The sequence below is a fragment of the Zosterops lateralis genome, assembly GCF_965231275.1.
Source record: "Zosterops lateralis genome assembly, chromosome: 3".
NCBI lineage: Eukaryota > Metazoa > Chordata > Aves > Passeriformes > Zosteropidae > Zosterops > Zosterops lateralis.
The window spans coordinates 11,238,724-11,261,365 of NC_139764.1; the positions used below are offsets into that span (position 1 = coordinate 11,238,724).

Here is a 22,642-nt window from a genome sequence, read left to right on the forward strand (position 1 = left end):
GGACATGAACTGAATGCAGTCACTTCAGCATTCTGTGCAATATTTAGTTCACAGAAAATACAGACTTGCAATTGAGCCTGACTAAAGATGGAGGGCTCAGACTAAGCACTATAAAACTACACCAAGATCTCTCCTCCTGTACTAAATTTGGAGAAGCAGAGGGTATCACTTGACTACATACAACTCAAGAGTGCTCCAAAGAGGAGGCGTTGCATTTATCCTCCATCACCCCCAGCTCCCATCAATCAGTTTGCAGCAGTTCTGATGCTTTTCAAACTCCTTCCCTAAGCCAATTTACGTCACTGAGCTGGCAGAAAAACAATTCAGCAAAGTGCAGCGTCTTCTGATGCATCACTGAGTTGGAGCAGCTCAACTAAGGGTCTGCAAGCATTACAGCTCCAGAATGGAAATGCCTGGCCACAAGCAGCACATGGAGAGCAAAACCTCTCTGCTCTTGGTAAGAAACAGTTGTTAGAGTACATGGCCAAGCTTGCTTTCATCTTCAGTTTAAGAAAAACAAATTCTGAAGGACATTTATAGAAAACTGAGAAAAGTGACTGCACAATAAAGGAAATAAAGGCCTGATACACAAAGCTGAAACAGCATCTCAATCTGTTTTGCTACATGCACATTTGTTTTATTTCAATCTGAAAATTAAAAGTATTTACTTAAAGCTCAGCCCTTCTGTTTTCAAAAGGAATTTGCACTACCTCAACCCAGCCCAGCTTCTTGCTCAGACCGTTGTACGTAGGAGTTTGTGTTCTCCTTTATTTGCAGGGATTGCTGGGGGTTTCATTTTTTGTTTGGTTGATTTTGAACACCATTCATATCAAATGAAACCTTTTTCCTCCCTAGGTTAAAAGAGTCTCAAGAAGTTAGGAGTACCAGCTTGCTACTTTGTAGTGTTCCTACCCTATCTTCAGGGTCTTTCTTCCAGAGCTCCTGGTAACTGAGGGAGAGAAACTCAATAGCAGGCACTACTGGGATTGAGAGAAGGAAGTCTTCATTTGCCTTATTTCCTGTAACGGCACAGCTCATCTTGATTTTCCCTCAAGCCTGCCAGCACAAATTAGCTCCAAAGAACACTGACCAAAAAAGGAATCCGTTCTGGGTTTCTAAGAGCTTCAAAAAGCAACAAAGCACTGACCAGTCAATATTCACAACGCAGGCTAAAAGAAACACCCCACAACCTGTGACAGGCAGATGTGTATGGTTCATAGAAGACCCTACTCCACATAAGCCAAGGCTTCAAAGCATAGTAGTCACAAGACAACACTAGCCTAAAGCTACATACTAAAAGAAGAAATTAAATTTTGGACCAAGCATTAATCATTCAATAATTTAAAAGGATTTTAAGAGCTCCTGGATTGCATTCAGAAATGCATTCCAAGCAGCAAACAGGAAACTTTCTCCTTTTTGCCATACATAATATTTAAGCAGATTTAGCTCTCCAGTAGCTATCTGGTAAGACTTTTATTTTTGCAATAATGGGCAAAGTGAGTGCTACAAGATGATTTCAGGAGATAAATTCAAAGCAAGGCTCCTCCAAGTCACCACCTGGAAAAGCCCTTCCCCAAAGTTCAACTAGGCCATCACACTTCATCATTCAAGTTCTTGTGTCCACTTACCCTGGGACACCAACAAATTCCCCTGGTAACTGCAGGATAGGGTACATTGGAAAACTGTCACTTAAACACCCTTCCTCACTGTGTAGAAGCAGAGTGGCTGACTTCCCCTTCCCCAATATATCAGAAAATCATGACCTGCTATATTTATGCTCAAGCTCACAAACACTAAGAGAAATTACTAAAATATCAAAGTACTTTTCTCCTGCAGGAAAAATCCAAACTACTCACCCTGTTATACATGTATCTAAGCATGAAGTCCAGCAGAAAAGATTTTCCTTTGCGGAAAGCTCCTGCTACAGACACAACTACTATGTTAAGATCTTTAATATGTTCCTGAAGCAGGATTTTTTCCAATGCTGATTCATCTAACTCGAAGTTATGGTCATCTTCATGAGCAAGGACAATCTGAATGGGGCGCGGCTTCTCCAGCTCCACCTCGTCATCTGAGTCTGGCAGGGCGTCTGAGTCTGGCAGGGCGTCGTCCTCTTCCTCTTCATACAGCTTACCTGCAAAGCCACAAGGGACAGCACATTAGTCAGTCACAGCTCAGGGCAAGAAACATTTATTTTTTTTCAATGGTGAAGCCTCGAGCTGGGCTTACATCTCAAGCAGCAAAGGGTGATGTTCTTGGGAATGCAAAGAAATCAACAGCAGTTCCCTGTCCATTTTCATAAGCTTTGTGTTTAGCCTCTATTTCAGATCTTTTCTCTTTCAGACATTCTCCACATGTTAAAAAAATACCCCAACCCTCATTTTCAGCTTCAAAAACCCCTTTTAAAGGCATCTTAAGTCAAGAGGCTTTTATCTGGAGAAAAATGAATTGTTCCAAACAAGCTCCAAAGAGGACCAAAAAAGGGCATTTTTCTATCACCACCTTCTTGCACTGTTGTAAGTGTGTTGAGGGAAATGAATCTTTGCTGTCAGCAGGTTTGGTTGCCAACAGGTACAAGCAAGACCACGGATCCAGCATGGAAGCCAGGATAACAAACACCAGATGAATAATTCCAACACTGTTTCGAGTCTCAATACAGCACAGACTTTAGAACACCTATTCCAAGTTGGCAAAGCAATATACTATTTTATACACAATTTAATAATTAATAGCCTTTCAGGATAAAACAGTAGCTGAAAAAACTGTAACTCAGATTAAAATTACTAATGAATGACACAGTAACACAGTCCTTCAGACACACACTATACCAGTACCAATATCCTATTTTCCTGACTTCTAGAATTCAGAAGTTAACTGGATTAGAGGCCTAAAAGAAAGCCAAACTAATCTATCCAAGGTGGAGTCTCTTCTCTTGTTCAGGCACCACAACACTGAAGTTTGTCCCAGAGCAGAAATCAACTCTATCATTCCTGACTCCACTTTTCCTGACAAGCATCTGGAAAGCTTCTTTGTGCTTAGAGAATTGCCTCCCACTCCCAATTTACATTTTGCCATGTCCTATTGGAAGCCTGTGTGCACAAATCTGATAAAGGCACCTTCCTACCAGTTACTTATCTGGGATTATCACATATGATTTTTAGTCCACTGTCTTTCTAGTCATGTTTCCATTTCCAAGACAAGGCAGCAGCCACCCCCAGTCCCTTGATGTGTTGCTCACAGAGACATTTCCTGGGGAAGCAGCCCACAGGAAGTGTTCTCCTGCAGGATGCATCCATGAGGCACCACGGAACACACAGCTTAACTCATGGCAGAGAACTTGCCAGTGCTCACAGGACCTGCCAAGTCATTCCTGCCAGACTTTGCATGTAAGATATCATTCTCAGCAAAAGTCTTATGAACAGGGCTCCAGTTTTGTGGAAGTAATGAGACACTGCAGTTACTACCATGAACTTAAACTGGTAATATGGTGACCTTGATGTTCTCCAGCAATTGTCTCCTTACCCAGCTCTGACAACACCCATTTAATTGCAAAATGACAAAGGATGTTTCCACTTCCAAGCATCAAATCTTCTGCTGTCCCAAAGCCCAGTGGCATTAAATCCTGAAAAAATTTGGTTTTAATATATTAAGCTTGCATAGTCCTTGTTTTGAACAAGGAAGTTCACTTGAGTGCTTAAATCCTAAGTAGCTGGACCTAAAACCCAACATTATCCAAGTGGGTGTGCAAAAACAGTCCTCAGCATCACCCTAACTCAAAGTGATTAACACAGCAGGCCAAAATATTGATTATACTAGCAGGCCTGACAACTGGAAGGAGTAACCTTTTAAAAGAAAATCTGTCAACAGGACACCAAACTATACAAACTACACTGACACTGACTGGTCACCACAGAGGAAAGTCTCTCACTTTCAGCCTAAAGCTTTTGTATTCCCAGATATTAAACAAGCCTTCTCCTCTTTTTTGAAAGAGTTTCTAAACAGGTGTTGTCCCACATAGGCAGGATCCTTTGCAGGCCAGAAAACTTGGGAGGATAACCCAGGTATGGAGGAACAAAGATTCTGACAGACAAAAAGCAAGCTTCCAGCATCACAGTCTAGAAACATAAAGGGAATAGTCTAGTGATAAAAGTATTGAAGTCAGATAGTTCTAAGAAGAAGTGCCTGTGTTTTAGAAACACATTCATACATCCAAAACCTCTGCTTCAAGGTGTTTCACTGCTAACAAGTGTGACTTGTTGACTTGAAACAGCCTCCTATTCTTTCATTTAAACACACACTTCACTTCGGCTGCAGTAAGGGATTGGGTCTGTAAACTAGGGCAGGCTGAAAAATGGTTTGAAGCCACACCTGCAGCTTCTCTTCATTCACTTGGAGCCTGACATTAACCAGTCCTATCTGAAAGTCATCAAAACTTGCCAGACCTCAAAGACCTCAAGCTGTAGCAGCATCCTTGTGCCAGTGCAGAGCACAATACACAAAACCCCTTCAGGCCAAGGAGATTTCTGAACAAGCAAGGAGAATGGTCCTTTACCATTAGTCATTTTTAAACAAGAAGATTCTCCCTAGCACAAGGAGACAGTACTATCAAGAGCTTACACACAATATGCCCATTACAAGCTCACATCTTGTTAACAGCATTCTGCACCACTGAAGCTCACTAGCTCAGAGGGAACAGGAGAGAAGATTCATCCTAGACCCCACGCAACTCCTATTAGATTTCACTTACCACCAGAAATTGGAAGTCATGTCCAGAGCACCAAGTCAGGTTTGTTTGAGTCAAGTTGGTTTGTTGACTTTTTTTTCCCCTTTGACTAACCAGCCTAATATATCTGAAAGTTCCCAACCTACCTACAGAAAAGACCATCATGGCCATCAGTCAAGCACTTTAGAGGGTGGAGAACTACAGTGCTGACAGCTGTGAGAGCAACTTGATCCATCCAGAAGAGCTGGTTTGATAACTTCATGCTTGAGTGGCAGAGAACACCACTCCTTTCAAGGTTTTGAACTAGTTGGCAATGACCAGGACAGACATTGCACAGGTCAAGCCTGTCAACCATAGAACAAGTGCTGCTGCTCATCCCAGCAGCATAATCAGCATATGCCACCCTGTCAGGTGTCCAAGGCAGATGTCACACCCTTTTGTCATCCTTTATCCTGCCTCCTGGCTGCTCACCCTGTCATTTTGGCTACTCAGTCTCAGGCAGCACCAGAAGGCTTCAGTATCATGGGCAGAAAGCTCACATTACACTTCCAAGAATTACTTTCAGTGAAGTCACTGGAAACAAAGGTCAGGACAAGAAGCACTCCACAGTCCAGTTTTCTGCAAAAGCAGTGCAAAAGTTCTCAAAGTTATTAATAAAATAAACATGTTGACAGCACTGATAGGTCAGCTCAGGCCACAAGTTTACACAATTCATAACTCAAAGTCCTGTCCCTTGGCTGTCCCCCATTCCTCACCTGCCCCAGCACAGTCACAGTATTCTACTTAAAACTCAGAACTTAAGCTGATTTATTCTAAAGCCCACAGCTCACTCTAGGTTCTTGCAACAGTCCAGTCCCAGCAAATGAAGTATAAAAGATGAAAATTAACTTTAGAAGAGGTGGCATTCACAGAATGGCCATTTCTACACTGATGTCTTCCCAACCAGCTGGACACTACTTTGGACAGGCAAAGTTCATGGCAGCATCCCTTTCTAGGTCTCCACGACAATACATTTCAGTACTGCTACAGAGGAACCAAAACAACAGACCTTTGTCAGTTTGGGGGTTTTGTTTGTTTTTTATAGGACATTTTAACACTTTGCTAAGCGCAGTTCCATCCCAGTAATGGGGTTACCAACCCAATACATTCACACAAGGAGTGGCTGTTTCAGAGGAATGTTCCATGTTCTGCACACACAACAGAGAGGAAAGGCTCCCTCCTCCTGCCCCACAGCATTAAAGACTGCTGGATTCACCCAACTCACTCATGGGCTGGAAATTCCCATGTGCACAGAAGGTCTGAATCTCAGGCTTTCAGCACATACATAAGAGTTCTCATCTGTCAAGCCATATGGCACTGGAACTCGTAGCACAGTGCTGCAGCCCCAGAAAGTCACAGATATATTTTTCTTTTTTCAAGATGTTCACCTGACCTTTGAAATTTCTGTAGTACTGAACTAACAGACTCCAGACTAAGGTCATATCTGCTGCTCTGTCTGCAGCTGAGACAAAAAGATCATTAGCTGGACTTGCCCCTGAGCTCTGCCATCCATTCACACCTATTACTATGGCTGCTCACCAATCATCCCCTACACATCATTTTGGCTCCTTCCAACCTGAATTATTCCATTAGGAATGTGGGAAATGGAATTGTAGACTGACACAATCACTTCCTAACCCAGGTCAAACAGGCTGGGAGACACAAGAGAAGAAACATTGTGCAGCAAGACACAGAAGCAGACAGATTTGAATGGGACCAAATATAGCCAAGGGAAGATACTTCCACTCAATTTCCCTATAAACTCCTCACTCCACTCAGTAACAACTACAGCAGGACTGCTATTTATTCTCACCAGCTAAGTACCCAGAACAAGCACCATTTGTTGAAACACTAAGCCAGATTTGGAGAACAGTAGCTTCTTGTGGATGCAGACAGTATTTCAACTGAATAAACCCCACTAAATAGCCCATTTCTTAAAGCATGAGGTAAAATGAAAAGCTAATTCCTGCTTCCCCTAAGTACACAGCCAGCAGCTGATGACCTACTTGTCCTGCAGTGTAAGAACAGGAGAGTGAAAACACTCAGACACCTGGATGCCATGAAAATAAAAACCAGCCTGCTTTAAATGCAAGTTCTTCCCTTTAAACACATTAATTGACAGAAAGTACTAACACAGTTACCTTTAAATTTCAACCTAAATACAGCTGGAACTCTTTGAATGCATTATCCACATCCTTTCATTAAAAAAAAAAATAAAAGCACATACTAATTGCTAAACCCAGTTGGTTTTAGATACAGTACAGGTTTTTGATCAAAAAGCACTGAACCACAATTAATAACAGCTTCTATGGATAGTGAGTTGAACACAATTGCCCACGAATGCAGCAGAACATTAAAATAAATTTAAATCCCATTTGCTTTTTAGTTTTAAGCCACTTTCATTAGTATAGCTGTCCCTCATCAGTACTTCCATTTGATCCATCACAAGGAGTTAAAGGAATATAAAGCCATAAATCTTCTGGCTGGTAGTCTTAAAATCTGCTTTGCACAGAAACCTGCACTTTGCTAGAAGTCAGCTTCAAATTAAGGCTTCCAGCATCCCATGACACTTCAGCTTTCAGCATCCCTGAACTCCTTTTCCTGGTGCTGTACAGCACCATACATTTGCCTCCATACAGGAGCAGCTCAAGTGCCCTGTTCACATTTCAGTACAGATGCTTGACAGGCTCCTCCACCATCACCTGAACAGTGAAAAGCAAACTGAAGTGAGCTACACTAAGCTCCAGCCATCTTGCTCGAAATTTTGTTCAACCTCCACACCCTGAGGGAGTTCATGGCTTGAATCAAGAGCTTAAAATAATTTATCATGAGGAAACTGCTGCACTGCATTTCAATGTAAGGCATTCTCTCCGTGCTTCACGTAGGAAATTTTCCTTGGAGAGAAAGGAGACAAACTGCTTAAACATTTCTTGTTTTGGTGTAGTGAAGGAAGGAAAGTGTGGGCATGTGTGAAGTGAGTTCCAGAGCACAGAAAGAAAGTATGTTAACCTTCAAACCTTATTTGGACGTATGTCCTGGAAACAAAACACAAAAATCACTAGATTTAAGCCACAAAATTGTCCTCCCCTTTTTCCAGCAGTCCTACTCCATGCAATAAACTCACACAGAACTGTGGGGCTATCACAGATCTTAATGCATGGCTGCTTTCTTATTGCTGACTAGCAAAGAGTGCCAAGTAGCTCATTTTAAGGCCAGAAATAATTAAATGTTTCAAATATTTCAGCTATAAATAGGACTGATGAGCTAAGCTCCAAAGACTTGTTTGGACATCCAGTAAGACTGATAGAGGAGTAGGGGCAGGGTACAGGAGGAAAGACACATTTAACTCTCTGTGTTCCTTCAGGGCAATGAGATGTTAAAGGGACACATCTAGAACTGTTACATAAACTGTGAGCTGAAGCCAGAAGCACCTGAAGCTACAATTCTGCCAGGGAAGAGGAAAAAAGATATTCTGATGACCTAGATACCTCTGAAGCACCACAACTAATCAAACAATAGGCTTGTCTACTCCTAAGTGCCTTAAATTGCTTCTCTGCTGAATGGTGGGCATGCATGCAGGAGCAGATAGCTCTCCCCTACACAAAATACTGATAACCTGGCACTTTGTGTTCTCCATTTATGGGGACAAAAAAGCGAGAGGGAAACCTCATGTAATGAAAATGTGCAGCAAAAAGTCAACCCTCAAATTCAGCTCTTGTCAACCAATATAAGTAAAAATGCGAATAAACAGAGACTACAAAGCAGCACAAACCCAATAAGTGAAATTTTATATATATATATAAAAGGACCATTTTTTAGAAAGCACATTATGAACTTAGTAAGAAAGATGTTTCTCCATAGCTACAAGAAAAATCGTGCAGGGTAAGGGCAGTGGCAAAACAAGCTTCTCATCCTTCCTCCCCTCTGCCCAAAAATCACAGCTATTAATAGCACACTCACTGAAGGACCTAACAGGATCTCTACCCACAGTAACATCCACCAGTACTTTTCCAGCCCCCTCAAAGAAAGCTGTATTAAAACACTAAGGGCAGATTAAAGCATTAAAAGGCCTCTTGCTCACCTTTTCTCCCCATCAGGCAGGCTCCTGAGGATGGGAACGAGAGTACTCCAGATCTGACAATGCCCTAGTTCACCATGAACTCTGGAAATGGCAAGTGACAGCTCCTCATGAACACTGAGAGCTAACTGGATCCTTGCAGGCCACACACATTTAAACCAGGCAGACTCCTGCTTGTATTTCAGAGTGATTTTATTTAAGGTTGTTGCTCACTCAAGAAGTCATTATTTTCTAATTGGTTTAGGCCGTAATTGCATTTTATGTACCTTGTATGTATCCTCATGTCAACAGCCAGTAATTTAAACAATGAGCAGCTGACCTAAATGGGTATTTTGAGCAAGAATAGGGAGAAAAGAATAAAGTGAGAGACGCCAACTGCAATTAGCCCATGTTTGGTCTTTAGACTGACAGTCAGAGGTGCTTTAGTTACTGAGATTCATCTGCACCACAGCCACAGAGGAGCTGAGCAGAAAGCAAAGCAAGTGCTTCCTTTGGCTGTACAGGAAGGGATGCCAAAGGGTCACCTTTCCTAATTTCCAGCATAAACAACTTGTCAGTCACAATGTAAGGAAACACAGTACGCCAAAGAGGCTGGAACTTTTCTTTTTTGCTTTCAGCAAGCTGAATGGCAGCAAGAGTGTGGCCAGCAGGATGAGGGTGAGGATCAAACCTCCTGTACTCAGGGTGAGGCCACACCTCAAGTGCTGGGTTCAGCTTTGAGTCTCCCACTGCAAGAAAGATCCTGAGGTGCTGGTGAAGGGTTTGCAGCACAAGAGCAGCTGAGGGACCTGGGGGAGTTTAGCCTGGAGAAAAGGAGGCTCAGGGTGACCTTAGCACTCTCTATAACTCCCTGAAAGGAGGCTGTAGTGAGGTCTCCTCTCCCAGGTAACAAGTGACAAGATGAGAAGAAATTACCTCAAATAGTGCCAGGGAAGGTTTAGGTTGGATATTAGGGAACATTTCTTCATGGGAAGGGTGGTTAGGCATTGCAACAGGCTGGCCCAGGAAGTGGTGGAATCGCCATACCTGAAGTGCTCAAAAAACAAATGGCACTTGGGGACATGCTGTTAGTGGTGAACGTGGCAGCACCAGATAACAGCTGGACTCTGATCTTGGAGGTATTTTCCAACCGTAACAATTCAATGAAGCTTCCAGCCAAAAGTGATCTTTCAGCCCAACCTCAGTTCACACTCAGCTTCCCATCTCTCTTTCAGTTCCTGCAGCTAAGAGAGCCTTCCAGCCAGTTTTTCCAGCACTGAACTCCAGAATCCCACATTTCATTTCAAAGAATAAAGGGCAGCACAAAGAGAGTGTAGGTTTCTTTAAAAACTGTCTCCTCTAGATCACACAGTTTGCAAAACTGATACAGTAACTACCTGCAGACAACTCCAGGGAGTATTTCAGTGTCTTCTTCTCCCTTCTTAGCCTGGGAGGGTCACTGACACCCACCAGATGAAAGGGAAACGCAATGGGGGAACACAACATGCACCAACGCAATTAACACCCAGATCAACAACGTGAATCAAAACAGGAGAGAGTTCCACATAAGGAAGGCACGGTTAAAGAGAATTGAAACAAAAAACCAAAAAAAAGCAGCAACAACAAAATCAATCACATTTTGCATGTCTTCCTTTTATCTCCACTGGAGGAAGAGATTTTTCTCACACAACTACAATAAAAATAGTTTTTTATCAGGGTCCCTGCTGCTAAGCACGTAGAGAAACAGGCCTGGGCTGCCATGTCCCTTTCCTGCAATTAACCCATAATAATTGATTCAGTACCTAAGTCCATAGACGTAAAAGCCCCACACCTACTGCCACAACTCCTGAGTCTCTGCCAGGCATCATTGCTGCTGCTACACACAAATCCCTTGTTAAGGCAACAGCTCAAAGTACATTAATTCTGCCAACAGGACAGTGCCAGTAACTGCCTCCTCCCCTCTCCCCGCTGCCTCTTCAAGCCTGTTTCAATGGCACAGCTGAGTCTTCACCACCCACTCACAGGGGCTCTCCCACTCCTTCCCATTTCCAGCACCATGCAGCACCACACTGCCTTTCCTGCTAATTCTGCCATATATCCAATGCTGCTTAGAGTCAAGCCAGCTACAAAAGCCAAAGCAGCAGAAAAAGCAATCCAATACAAGCAGTTTCCTACAAACTGTATCACCTCAAACAAGGAGCACTAGAACGGAAGACAAACAGCAGAGCCACGTAGTCCCTTTGCAGGGCACAGTTCAGCTGTACTGTGGAACAGTCCAGGGCTGCTGCCCTCTGTGCTGGCGCTGCCATCCCAGCTCCAGCACCAACTGATGCTGGACACCAAGGGATGTGCTCTACACTCCACAGCCTCTGGAACAGCCACACGGCACCGCTGAGGGGGAGGCACAAACTGCTTCACTGGGCGCTGGTGCCAAAAGAAAAGTTCAGCTCTGTAACTGCAACCCAGTTCAGTTGGAAAATTTCTCCACACTCCCAAAACTTACAAGTACAGTTAAGAAGCATATTCATGTAGGAACTGACTTGGTGATATGTGATAACACTGCAAAGATGGATAGACAACTGGGCTGTAACTGGATCTGACCGTGTGTTGCCAAAGATTTGTCTCTATCTGAAAGTCCAGATTTAGGCTGGGGTAGACAACACATTTGTTAACCTTCACTTAAGAACAAGGTTTCCTTCCCTTACAAATGGAGGTTTCAGCCTGTCAGTGTTACAGGCCAGGATGTGTGGCAGATCTGGAGCTTGGCACAGCCCTTCCTGCACTAGGAGAGTATTCCCTTGAACACACCTACTGAACACACTGCACCCACTAAGAGCTCTGCCTACTACAGAGCAGATTAGAAAAATGTTGATTTCAGAATCACTAGTTAAGTTGTCCCAAGGACATTATAACACACACTTCAGCAGCTCAGCTCCATACAAACACCTTCCTATGTTCAAAGGGCTCAAGGCTCAATCCTTACCTAAGGATTTTTAACATCATTAATGACTCTTTGTTACCACAGAAACATCAGCCACCACTATAAAACAAGTCTCAGCAACTGGAGCATTTTTGATTTTTAAAACAATTTTCCTGGGACAGGAAATGCCATTGCCATGTGTACATTGATGGCTGCTGGCCAGGCAAGCCTAGAGGTATGAAACTGAAAGAAGTCAGCAACCTCAGGTGTAAGGCAAGGACACTTATCATCCCAACAAGAACAAACACAGAGGGAGCTGCTTACTACTTCTCTTTACATCGAATTCTCAACCTTGTCTAAACACAATAACAGACAATCAAACTGCTTTTCTGCAGGACTACCTTATGCTGAGACCACAATGGTTTAATATATATCGTTCACTTGGGTGAAAAAGAAATAAGTAAATATAACTGTACAAAGTCTGTTTGTTTCAGCACTTGTGCCCAACCCACAGTGTAGCCTCTGTGGATCATACCTAATGTCCTCATTTGGTGGGTCCACAAAATTTTTCCTTACAGGACAGAGAGTAAGCTCTGGGGAGAAAAGGCTGGGATTAGAAGATGAACTGAAACAGAAAGTGTGCTCCTCTTCAAAGCTCACAAAAGCTTAATCTAGTCCTAATGCACCACAGAAATAAATCAACAAGAGATTAGACTAAAGAACAGCTCAGTTTGATATTTGATTAATGACACAGTGATATGTCTGACTCAAAGTACTTAGAACAAGACTCTAGGAATATTATTCAGCCTTTCACAAGCCAACTTTCAACCTCTTCAAAAGCACCAGATCTCATTTCAAGGGTCCTCTCAAAGAAGCAGGATTTCTCACAGCATCTGAAGATTCTACAAGCATTTAACCACCTTTGCTACATGAATGTTCACAGTAGACAGCATGTTCATTTTTCTATTGAAAAAAATTAAGCTTAAAAGCAGAAGTTGCATTTCTTAATGTTTGTAGCAGCATTATTTTATTTTGAAAGGTTTTCTGCCTTTTAAATCTCAGCACATAACATGTAGGTCTTCAGCAGCTATTTCTATAGTATCATTAGCTTTAGAAAATACTCCAGTTCTAAGTCCTAACCCTCAAAATCGTTACTTACTGGACTTTTCCAAACTATTTATTAGCAACAAGCCTGACATACCAGCAGTTAGAAAGAATTCCTTTCAAGAATTTTCAACTGCATTCCCTTCCTATCCTAATGACAAGCTTAAGACTTTGCTCCCTGAAAGGCAAGTGTTAACTGCTTTGAGGGCAGCTCCAAGGCAGTGTTTAAAATCTTAAACACAGTTCCTTAGTTCACGATTACTAAGTATTTAAGAAACTTAATTCTCTTAAAAGCAAGATGACTTCTTGCTTTAAAAAAGTGATTTGATTATGTCAAGAGCCTTAACCTCATTTTCACTATTATTTTCTGTCTAAGCAATACACTAAAGCAGGCCAAGCTTCTGTCTCCAGGCCTAGGAGTTCACATACTTCAAGTGATTGTTCCCCCTGTGAAATCAGGGCTGTGATGATTCCCATATTAGGCAAAGGATTGACAGATTGAACCTTTTATTCCCAAAAGCTTACAGTTCCCCAAGTAGATCTCAGCACATGGACCAAGGCAAATGAACACCTGCAAGCAAAAGCCAGAAGACTCTTTCTTTCATGGAAAAGACAGCAAGTTTGCAGGCAGTGGTATCACAGGATGGGGTTTAAAGAGACAGCTAAAATAACTGCACTTATTCTTCCACTCAGCAGTACCACCCTGCTGGAGGAGATAAGAGGTGAGAACAACTTTTCCAAGTATGTACAACATAGGGAAAGCAATCCTAACACGTCAGGACAAGCAGTTGACACATGTTCTCCAACAAGTTTCTGTAATTTTCAATCCAAGTTTAAAAAAAAAAAAAGCCACCTTGTTATCCTGGAGGCATTATCCAATACATTGCCCAAAAAGACATTCCTAATATTTTACTGAGACCAACAAGAACTTGTAAATTCAACATGCTTATCTCTGAGGTGACGGTGGGAAAATAAATTAATTATAACTTGACACTAACTATGGACTGGAACCTGATTCTGATGTCACTGGAACAACAACTGCGTAAGAGCAAATTAAGTTCTACTCTCAAATATCAATTCACTGGAAATTACATCCTACATTCCACGTCCACAATCTGTACAACATCTTATCAGTTCAAGTCTTCAGCATTTTGGCTTCTGTTACAGTCCTTTAAGAGAAGCCTACCATGACCTGCAGCAGCAAAAATCCCACCTAGCCACACAAAAATCACCAATACATAGGGCTGAAAATGTAACCATCATTTGCTCATCACCTGCACTGAAAATAAAAGCTGAAAATACATTTAGACAAAAAAAAAAAAAACAAACCAACAAACAATATGAGACATCTCCCCTCCTAGTAAAGCATATCAGATTTTCCCTCATACAGAGTGTATATAGAGGCCAAGTAACCAAGCTCTGAACTAAAAATCCTTCCCCAAAAGACACTTATTGCAGTCTTAGACTTTTACTAGTCCTCTCACCTATTCCTCCATGATACACAAGAGCAGATATAGAGCAGAGTTACACTCTTAAAATAAGCTGGTTTTTCATAAATCATGTCTGCAAAGGCCCAGATAGACTTCTCTTTCACCTTACACGTGATTTCCTATTAGCCCTGCTTGTAAGTTCATCCAGTGGGCATCAAAGAGGAATTCCAACATCCAGCTTACCTGCATTTACTCATGTAACCTCTTCTGGACTGCCCTGGATGCCCAGTCGTGCCATCTTTGGTGGCAAACTAAGTTTTTCCAACCTTAAAGGGAAGCCAGCTACTAACCATAATAAAATTAGCAGAGCTTTTCTTTTATTTTTTTTTCCTGTTTAGTTAATTGAAGGAGATAGTTATGCAGCTTCAAAGATCACACTTCACACAAAGATCTACTATTCTCACACTAAAATGAGATATAAACCAGTCTTGATACTTCAAGCAGTAACATCCCCATGGAGCAGCCAAAATTCTCAGTGACAGATTCCAGACAAACTGAATAGGTAACTTTAGGAGGATGTTCACGTGCTTACACATCCTGGAGAGATATTTATCCCAGAACAGGGATAATGTTTGGGTTCCCTCCCAAACACAAAGAGGAACATGAGCTCCTTCCTTTGCTGCAGAGCAACAACTCCAGTTAAACATCAGCTTGGGGAGTTGGAGGAAGGAACTTCAAAAGTTCCTCCAACTTCTGTTCAAAGTGTTTCAAAAAGCTTGGCAAGCACATGAAATCTTGTTTTTCTGGAAATGAACACTACACAGAATATATTATTTTAGAAATAAACAGAAGCTAAAGGTCAGGCAAGTAAGTTACCAATGCTCTCAGAACACAAGTTCCTATTGTGCATTAATCTGCTCCTAGAAATGCCTTGATTATAATCCTTATCCTAAAAGACATCACTTATTTCTTATCAGTCACTTCTTTGCAGCTAACTGAAACAGTAGACATCAATGTGAGCCATGTTTTCACAAATATCTAAAACTTGCTCATGTGTTTGTTCTGGTCTTTCAGACACAAATGCAACCTCAGAAACATATTCACATAAATCAACTCCCTACACAGCACCATGACCTTAAAACCAGCTACAGGATGAGATAATAACTCTTTGTATCTTATCGAGAACAACCTTCTAAAACCAAGGAAAGCTACTTCTACCTTTCCTCCAGAATATCTCAGGAAGTTCAGGCTGCTGAAAATGTTTTAAAAAAAGAAACCTAGTCATACCTCAGCAAGAGTGAAGCCTAAAGATCCACCACATGTAAGTATTTCTGAATTTTTTCAGTTGTTGAACAAAGGGCAAATACAGCACATCTGCCTATGCAGAAACTTAGAAAATACTTTTTATGCCTTTTTCAGCTTAGAGAGTTAAGGTTAGAGACAAAACCTAAAACACTAACAACTAGTACAGTAAGTTTAAGAAGTAAATGCAGCTTTTAGCAGAAAGTTGAAAAAATGCACTCAGGCAGCTCACAGATCACATTGTAGGCACAGCACGCAGCAACAGTAGAAAAAGAAATTAAGTAAATTAAAAAACAAGACAACAACTCAGCCTGATCTTAAAGCTTAAAACTTCCCATTCAAAGACTGCCATGAATATCAAAAATCATCCCAGGGATGGGGTCTGTTCATAACCACAATCCAAGAACAAAAACAAATTCAAACCTAACTTATGTAAGGTGACATTTGACTGAAATTTGGCAGTTTTCCTTATGAACGTCCTTGAAACTTCCATGGACTGTGACAAGACATACAACAGCCTACTAACAACAGGCACGGAGTTAAAACCACTTCTATTACAGAGCTGAAGTGAAGGCTGCCTTGGTGCTGGAGACCAACACCACTGTGGTTCACATCCCAACCAACAAGGACACAGAATTGACACCTGCAGTCTCATCTGCCTGTATCATCAGCTCAAAGCTGGGGATGAAGTGATGCAGCCACCAGGAGATAAGTGCTGTTCTGTAACACTGCAGGAAAATTCCCAGCCCTTCTCCCCCCAGCAGACCTGCTCCTGTCCAGGCCGGCCACCACGAGGTAGTGTCCCTTTTGTTACTACAGCAGGAAGAGAAAACAATTCCCCATCTTATCACAGCACCTCATTCCAGTCAGTGCTGCTTTATTAGTACAGTCAGGAAGCAAATATTAATCCCTGATATTTAGGCAAACCACAGGGACTGCAGCTGATACAAGGTACTTAAGAAGTATTAGCACTGTTGTAAGATGTGGCTCAAGCATTCCTGAGCATCCAACACAAACAAGAGCTGCCTGGCCTCCTAAACCAGGATGGACTGTCATGTTTAAAGCAATGCTTTTACACCAACCCAAGTGAAACTATTCTGTGCTAGAACTATTTCTCTGCCAGCTTTTAAGTCGCAGCCAAGTGAACTTGAAAAGCAAAGAATACAGCCCTCCTCAACTCCACTCCCTGCTTTCAAAACAATTCCAGCTGAAAAAACAAAAACCTAGTGCTATTATTTGAGGAGGTGCTGTAACACAATTATTGATTTTAGGGTAAGCCAGGATGTAACAGCTATTAAGCAACACTCAGTAATGGTACAGGAGGAGTTAATGGCCTCTCCTGTTACACTGCTGCCCTTGTAACTATTCCAACCTACCCCTCTGCTTTATTTCACTGCACAGAAAGCCCTTCTGCAGCAGGCACGGACCATCCACAGCTGTACACACAGACCCTGTCACCTAAGTCTTCCATGACTAAAGTTCAGAAGCAACTAAGAGTGACATGTGCAGGTTTCCACTGCTAATGATGACACAGCTAATTAAAGGCCATTTATTACAGGTGTGCTGGCATTTTTACGACCTTGAGAAAAGTATGCAAGAATCCAATGCTTTGAGATTATTAAAGGACACCGTGGTGAAAACACAGAAAACTGAAATCAAAGAAAACTGAGCAGTGCTGGGAGGGAGAGAGACCAGTCCTTGAGCAGTGAAGCAGTAGCATATCCTCAGTTTCAATCTCTGGGCTCTTTTAAATTATTCAAATTGCAATGCTGCCAAAGACAATCAAACTTTTCCTGATGCTCAGAAGCACTGCTTTTCCTCCCTGTAAATCAGGCCAGGTGAGCTGTCACTCCGCATCTCCCAGCTTGTAGTGCAGCTAGATTTCCCTATCTCTATCTGGCTTGCAAATCAAGCGATTGAAACCAATCGTGGCACATGGCATCTGCTAGGTTTTGTTTAATCGTGCCCAGTCCAATCGTTCCGCTTCCAAATTAAGTGAGAGTTACACAACAAAGATGTTAAAATAGTTCAGCGTTCCAGTGCAGCGCTAAAAACCTCACATGATCCAACTGAGCGTTCGAGTGGGTACAAACCCCCCCAAGCCCCAGGCGCCCCTCGGCAGGCGCACGGCGGGGACACCGCCACCAGCTCCCGGCTTTCCGGCCGCTCCCGAGGAATACCCACACTTTGGGGAGCACAGTGCGCAGGCTCCAGCACAGCCGAGGCTGAGCGCCCAGCCAGAGCCGTGTCCCATCCCCACCGGGGATAGATTACAGGCAGGAGCGGCGCTGACAGCGGAGCGCCCCGGCTCCATGTGGGGGCCGGCCCGGCAGGGATCGGGCACCTCCTTCCCGGGCTGCTCCCTCCGCAGGCGGACGCGGCCCCGGGAAAGCCGGCGCCCTCCGGGCCACCTGGCTCCGGTCCCGGCACGGTGCAGCGCCAGCGCCCCGCGGCCCCCGGGCCCCTCGGGCGGCGGCCCCGCTCCCCCCGGGGCTGGGCACACGCGGCGAGGCGCGGCCGCGGCGCTCCGGGGAATAAGGTCACCGACCGTGCCCCCGGGCCGCCCCCGCTCCGGGCACGGGCCGCCGACCGCAGCGGGGGAGGCCCCGGCCGCAGCGCGGGGAACGCGGGGTGACCCCTCCGAGGAGCGGCGGCGGCCCGGGCTCGGGGCCGTTTCCGCGGTTTCCCCGGCGCCCCTCGGGGGCGGGCGGCCGCCCACGCCATTTTGAGGAGGGGGGAGACACGGGGGGCCTTTCCCCCGGCGCCGCGCGGCTCCGCCGGGCCGCCCGGCCCCGCTCTCCGGGCCGACCCCGCGGGCAGGGCCCCGCCGCCGCCCCCCGCTGCCGCCGCCGCCGCCCGCGGGCCGCGTTACCTGCCGGGGCGGGCCGGTGGCGGGCCGGGCCCGCGCGCCGCGCCGCGTCCCTCGCCGCCATCTTGTCCGGGTTTAAAATTAACTCCCCGTGACGTCAGAGCTCCGCCGCGAGACCTTTATCGCCCGCCGGCGGCGCGCGGAGCGGGGGCGGGGCCTCGCGCGGGCAGGGGCGGGGCCGGAGACCCCCCGGGGCTGCAGCGGGAGCGGCGCTGAGGAGAGCGCGGGGCGGGGACAGATAGACAGACAGAGGGGAGCGCGGGGCGGGGACGGACAGGCACACAGACAGACAGACACACGGACAGACAGAGGGGAGCGCGAGGCTGGGGACAGACACACAGACAGAGGGGAGCGCGGGGCTGGGGACAGACACACAGACACACACAGACAGAGATCCAGACGTGCACACGGCTGAGGTGCGGGCCGAACGCCCCCCTCACGGCTGCAGCGGGACGGGCTCAGGGTGAGGAGCCCCCCAGGCCCCGCGTCCCCCTCGGGGGTCCCTCACGCCCTCGGCCGCGGATCTCGCGTGTAAAGCACACGGCCAGACCGTCACCCCTGTGCTGTGTCCGCCCTCGCCCTGCCGGGCCCTCGCAGCCCATTCCCAGCTCTGCCGGGCCTTGGGGCAGCGGGGAGAGCGGCCGGAGCGCTCTGCATCTCCAGCCCCAACTCCAGCTCCTCATCCCAGCACTGCTGCTGGAAACAAGCAGGGGAACAGCTCTCAGTCAGAACGAGCCACACAAGTTTCCAAGGAACCAAACATTCCTGCTGTCTCTGGGGTTTGTAAGAGCCAAACATTCCTGCTCTCTCTGGGGTTTGTAAGAGCCTTGTTCTCTCAAGCCGAACTGACCTTGCTTCATCATTTTAAAAGGCCAGCTGTGAAGGTGAGCTGCCCTCACTGCACAGTGTTTTTAAGTCCGTGAGGCTTCCTACTGCTAAAGGCCATGTAAACCTTCACAGGCAAATTGGTCAGTATGACCTTGTCACTTGTTAGAAGAACACTATGCCCAATAAATCATCATGTGGAGTGAGCAACAGGCTTGCAAAGCCCCGCTTCAGCACGGCAATGCTCTCTGTGGAAACCATTTTTCTCGGTTTTTAGCTATGCTAACTTACTTAGGCCTGGCAAGGCAGCTTGTGAGTGACAGCAGTCGCAAAAGCAAACAGAGTTCGGTTCTGCCAAAACGGAGGTGGAGGGAAAGCTCAGAAAAGATTTTCAGAGTAAAACCCAACTATCACAGAAGCACCTAAAACTGCTTTCCAAACTTTGCCTTCCTTTACCAGCAAAGTAGCACATAAGGGGTTTCCTAACAGAGGAGTTCATCACACCTCCTGCTGTGCTTACACTGGCAGCCCTTGTGTCAGAAAGTTTAATAGCTACGACTGAAAAAGAAATTAAAATGTCTAAAACATGCTGCAATCACAGCAGGTGAGAACTGCAGAAGGATACAATGATCAAACTATTATATACTCAATTCTAGTTATGACACTTGGATTAATAAAATGTGCAGTTCTGTAAAAGAACATTATTATTGTAGATTTACATCAGCATAAATGGAAGCAGGATTCAACCCCTTGGTACCACTCATATGAATGCTAGGAAAAAAACCAAAATCTTGCCATTGGCCTTTTGCAGTTTAATATCCTCTATTTATTTGATGAAAATGAGCTTGTCCTAACCTCACACCAGGTGAAGGAAAACCTATCTTTCCATGGGAAGGAAGGCAGAGCACACTGTACACAGTGGTATTTCAGAGGTACTCAAGCAATTGGGCGAGGAGAAATAGCTTGAAATAAAACACTGAAAGCTGGAAACACAGCTGGCAAATTTAAGCTTCAGCAGCTCAATATGCAAACTAAAAAAAAAAAAAAAAAAAAAAAAAAAAAAAAAAAAAAAAAAAACACCAGGGAAAAATGTCACAATACTAAAGAAGTTTCCTAATCCTGCTGTCAGTAAACAGCCTTGTTCCTGGTCAAGTCTGGAACAGTTTATGCAGAGAAGAGTTTGAAATAGTGCATGTTCAGACAGATAGATTTCTGCTTCACCCAACAGGATTTGCTGCTGCTGTAACGTGAGAGCAGAAGTCAAGAACTTGGAGGTCAGAAAGCTCAGCCTTAATTCTGTCCCCTTATGTTTGCAGGAAGGAAGGAGGCATTTTCTGAGCTGAGGATTTGGCTATCAACATGTCTTACCAGACTAGGTAAGGAGTTAGGAGTGAAACTGCCTAAGCTGGCCATGGATTTGGCCTGCAAGGAGCTTGAGAACAGCTGTGCAAAGCACAGGCAGGCTGTGGTGGGAAGGGATTGCTGGAGCAGGATGCCTGACCCACCAGTGCTGGCTGGGCCAGTCCCCTCAGCCACCAAAGTCACAGTTTTGTACCACAGGCAGCATCTTCCCCTGGATTTGGCCATGCTGCTCTGAAAACTCTGCTGTCCCCAGATTGTCCCAAAGGCACTCTGGGCCAGCCAACGCCACCTGTGTCACCTGTGTAGTGAGAGAAAGGCTGCTCAGCTGCTGCTGGGAGAGTTGTCCCTCCCTATGGCTGGAAGGGAAACAGCCACACATCTCCTGGTCATCACAGCGTGGCAGAGACCAGCTCCTGACCCGGGCAGGCAGAAGCACCCCCTGAACACCAGGAAAGGCTGAATCAGACCTGGATCCTTTATGCCTTTCCCTATGAAGTGTTTCTCAATCCTTATCAGCCAACCTGAGCAATGCAGTTGGACTTGATTAAAGTGATCTGCATGAGGACAAATCCTTAAGCCAAACACCTACCTGAAGTGTGCTGAGCACCACTCCTGGGCTGGGGGACAGAGCCCACCTTGGGGGGCTGAGGGTCCTGGGAGGAGCTGGAGACATCTCCATTGGAGCTTCTGCGCTTTCCAACCGCTCGCCTCATCTGCTTCAGGCTGTCGAGTCCAAACTGGTGACCAGGGGACTCCCACTCCTCCTGCAGGCACTCAGGAGCTGAGGACAGAGCTGTAAGGTCAAGGTGGCTCTTCTGAAAACCACCCTGTCCACAGCAATAAGGCACCTCCAACCCTCTGGCTGTACTTGCTAGGAGCACCCAGGGCTTCCCAAGGAATAAAACTGGGGAGGCAAGGAGAGGTCAGCTCTGCTAGCGCTGGGAACAGCCAGGGCAGGCAGTGGTCACTGCCCTCCCAGCACACACCACTGAGGGGGCTGTGCCACTGAGCCAAGTCTGAGATGTCCTAACAGACTCCCGCTGGGAAATCCGTCCGCATCTCGGGCTTGTTCCCAGAGGCAAACACGTGCCCTCCCGGAGTTTGGAAATGCCCTACAGGGCACCTCGTCTTGCTTTTCTCTGAAAAACACCCAGGCTGCCGTACCACAGCCCTACTGCTCATGGACTTCGTGTACTCACAGCTTCCCACCTCTTCCAGCTGGAGCGCTCCTCCCTCTGCTCAGTGCCCGCAGCTGCTGGAGGATGTGCTGCTCCCCGAGCCCCTGCCCACTCCGCAGCTGGATCCTCCCTTTGGCTCCCTCTTCCCGGCGCCCATTCCCGTGTCCTGCCCACATGCAGGAACACGCTGCTCTGTCCTGCCCAGGCTGGTTGGTGTTTGCCTCATCACCCAGGCAAAGATCTCAGCCCCGTAAACAGGCAAACTTGGTTTCCTGTGCATTTTTTTCCCCCTGGTGCTCGCCATTTCCCAAGGGCATCTCTCTCAGATTCGGGGCTGCCTTCACTTGTCACACAGGTGATCTGAAAGTTGCTGTGCGTCATTAGAGAGTGCTCAGCACAGCCCCGGGCTTGTAGCTACCTGTGTGTGTTCGCATAACCTGGGGCTCACCCAGGCAAAGACAAGGTGAGACACGGCATGAATCCAAGCCTGGTTCTTCTCCAAAGAACTCCAAGAAAACAGAGGCATTTGGGAGCAGAAAACAAACTGGGAAGGAGGGGAAAATTTTTTTTTACTTAATCTCCTGAACCTGAGGCCCTCTCACATGCTGAGAGGAGATGCCTTTTTGGCTGGCTGCAGGACACGTGCTCCGGAAAGAGAAAGCAGCCCTGCCCATATCGCTAATTTATAGCAAGGTAAGTGGGGAACGTCTCATTCTTCTCTGGTATAGACCCAGAAGCTGCTCCTCTGGGGAGGAGGGCGGAAATGGCATTAAATTTTAGCTGTGAGAGCAGCTCAGAGTAAGTTGCTAGGCACCAGCTGCAAGAATTGCCTG

At 45.6% G+C, this 22,642-nt stretch overlaps 1 protein-coding gene across 7 annotated transcripts in view; it reads right to left on the reverse strand.

Annotated features, from left to right (window-relative positions):
* ATL2 (atlastin GTPase 2) overlaps positions 1 to 21,995 on the reverse strand; it is a 40,323-nt gene extending 18,328 nt beyond the window's left edge. For 2 of the 7 annotated variants that reach the window (XM_083856349.1, XM_083856351.1), the window contains exons 1-3: positions 21,841 to 21,995; positions 21,221 to 21,424; positions 1,857 to 2,134 (exon numbers count right to left, since the gene is read on the reverse strand). In XM_083856349.1, coding sequence (XP_083712475.1) covers positions 1,857 to 2,134; positions 21,221 to 21,424; positions 21,841 to 21,985 — 627 coding nt within the window. In that variant the 5' untranslated portion in view covers positions 21,986 to 21,995. Of the gene's footprint in view, positions 1 to 1,856; positions 2,135 to 18,447; positions 18,512 to 21,220; positions 21,425 to 21,830 lie in introns of those variants that run through there. The other 5 variants (XM_083856354.1, XM_083856355.1, XM_083856350.1 and 2 more) reach the window with 4 other exon arrangements.
* Positions 21,996 to 22,642: the final 647 nt, after the last annotated feature.